The sequence below is a fragment of the Saccostrea echinata genome, unplaced genomic scaffold, assembly GCF_033153115.1.
Source record: "Saccostrea echinata isolate AGI-Se365-2 ecotype Australia unplaced genomic scaffold, CSIRO_AGI_Sech_v1 ptg000009l, whole genome shotgun sequence".
Lineage (NCBI taxonomy): Eukaryota > Metazoa > Mollusca > Bivalvia > Ostreida > Ostreidae > Saccostrea > Saccostrea echinata.
Window position 1 is genome coordinate 11,084,606 of NW_026889758.1, and position 2,330 is coordinate 11,086,935.

The 2,330-nt window shown below is 35.9% G+C and overlaps 1 protein-coding gene across 1 annotated transcript; it reads left to right on the plus strand.

The window, feature by feature from the left end:
• The first annotated feature begins 539 nt into the window (after positions 1-539).
• On the plus strand, positions 540-1,553 carry LOC133183287 (nuclear pore complex protein Nup98-Nup96-like). The gene is made up of 3 exons (XM_061318246.1): positions 540-571; positions 825-1,366; positions 1,470-1,553. Exons 2-3 carry the CDS (start codon positions 827-829, stop codon positions 1,476-1,478), a joined length of 549 nt encoding a protein of 182 aa, XP_061174230.1. The 5' UTR covers positions 540-571; positions 825-826; the 3' UTR covers positions 1,479-1,553.
• Positions 1,554-2,330: the final 777 nt, after the last annotated feature.

Here is a 2,330-nt window from a genome sequence, read left to right on the forward strand (position 1 = left end):
TATTGTAGTAAAGTTTGAATAGAAACCGCTTAATTACTTGTATTTTTCTGATGCTGGAGTTATTTTCTGAATGCTTATTTGTATATTACAAGTAACACTAACTGAATGTAGTTCTCAACTTTACTTTCTCTTCTTAGCACAATTTGCAGAAATGTGCCGTACTTTATATATAAGTTCAATATTATTTCATTTTACATGTTTAGCATTATTTGTTTATCTCTATTTTTTCTTTAAAAGATTAGTATGGGCGTCTTTAATGTCTTGAGGGACAATTAAGAACATAGTAAATAATAGAGAGGGCTGACATCCCATTAACATTTCTAGACGTTTATGATAAAGTTAGATGAAGATGTTTGGTCCCATTTCAATTGCGATTGAAATTAAGATTATTTTTAAATGTATAATTACATATATCATGTTGATGTAATAAAGGAAATAGATTAATTATAAATGGTCAGATCGATTAATAGTCCCAAAAATAAAGTGCTAGGGGTATAAATACTGGAGTGAGTTGCTGCTTCAGTACGAATCGCTCGACACAAACAAGTAAACTGCCGCCCGAAAATCAAAGGTATGATCAGTTTTATTCCATTTTTCAATGTTCACTCTATCCTTATTTTCATTTCACTCGGTAAATTCATCAACGATTTTCTGCTTTGTCATTTTTTTCCCTCATTTTAATATTATTTTGTAAAATTATTTTCTTCCTAGTTTGAAAGCAAGTTTTATATAAATGTTTAAGCAGTGCCTGATCAGAGTAAAATCTGCTATACGTAAAATCCCAATTTCTTAACAAAAAATTGAAAGCAATCCTTTCTTTTCAGACATGCTCAGAATAATCTCCTTTGCTTGTATTGTTGCTTATGTCTTCGGAGATACTAATTCTAACCATTATTATAATGGACCTGGATACAATGACATAGGATACGGCGTGCAGACCTACAACATGCCTTATGGATTCCAGAACAACTATCAAGGCGGTTTTAATGGCGGTGTCGTCGGAAGTTACTTTCCGCAGTACTTTGATTATAGTTTCAACTTTGGTGGTTCCGCTGCAGCTGGTGCTGCTGCCTCTGACGATTTTGGCGGTTCTGCTGCATCCTCTGCCACAGCTTCCGGTCTCGGCAGCGCAGCCGCCGGTGCTGCTGCCGCTACTGGCGCTGCTGCATCCGCTGCCACTGCTGTAGGATCTGGGATGTTCGGAAACCCTTATTACGTACCTTATGCTTCTTATCCATCATCAATGTATTACCCAAATCCTTTCGTAAACAGATTTAGATCCGGATATGGACGTTTTGCAGGGGGATTAAATTTAAATAGCGGATATTTTGGAGGAGTACCTAGATTCCACAAAAGACAAAGATCGGTGAGTATATATATATATATATATGCATAAATGTTTTTCATTTCTTAGACGCATGTGTATTTTGAAAACCTCTTCCTCTATGATTTAATTTTTTATTTTGTAGGTTTACTAAACAGGAGGACATACGAACAAAATTTGTGATAAAATGTCTCAGTTGCGTAAGAATTCAAATAAAACAAATGCAAAATACCGTCTTTTATTAATTTCATGAACTCGTTTTTGCTAGCGCTCTCGAGCGCTAGCAACTACGTTAGTCTATATTTCTGAAATACGCATGCTCGACTTCACGGTCGGGGATTCTGGGAAAACTACTGTAGATAGATTGTACAATAACAATTTCGTTTTGTCATACAAAAATAGAAATGATCCGAATTTCAGGCCTTTCCTGTCCGATATGCGCGATATACATTTCGTAGATTAGAGACAGTCAATACCAGTCTAGATCCGGATTCTGAAATTTTTTTATTTATTGTCTACCTACACATAAAAGTACAAGAAAAAATTTGGCCATATAATGCCAAGATTCTAGACATCTAGCTTTCCTTACAGTTTTACCACCTTAGTGGGTAATTCCAGCAAGCTCGGAAACAACAACAACAAAAATCTTTTTCAGAGTATGTCGGGAAGACATGTCAATTTAGTGTTTATCATCTGAAAATACATATGATCTGAAGTTTCGTGTTCTGTTGTCTAACCTGCACGTAAATGAACAAAAAGTAACAGTAACACGGGTCTTATAAAACCAAGGCTGTTATTTCTAAAGTTGTAATGAATACATAGCTTTTCTAATAGACCTTCATGGACCTTTCCGGCAAGCTCGGAAAACCGCAGCAACCTCGGATATGTTTTCCGAGCTTGCCGGAAAGGCCCGAAGGTGCTCAGTGGTTCTACTGACCTTTTATTTTTCACCTCGAAATTGAAATTACACAGAAATACAGATTGCTTAACACAGTTAGGGGTTATG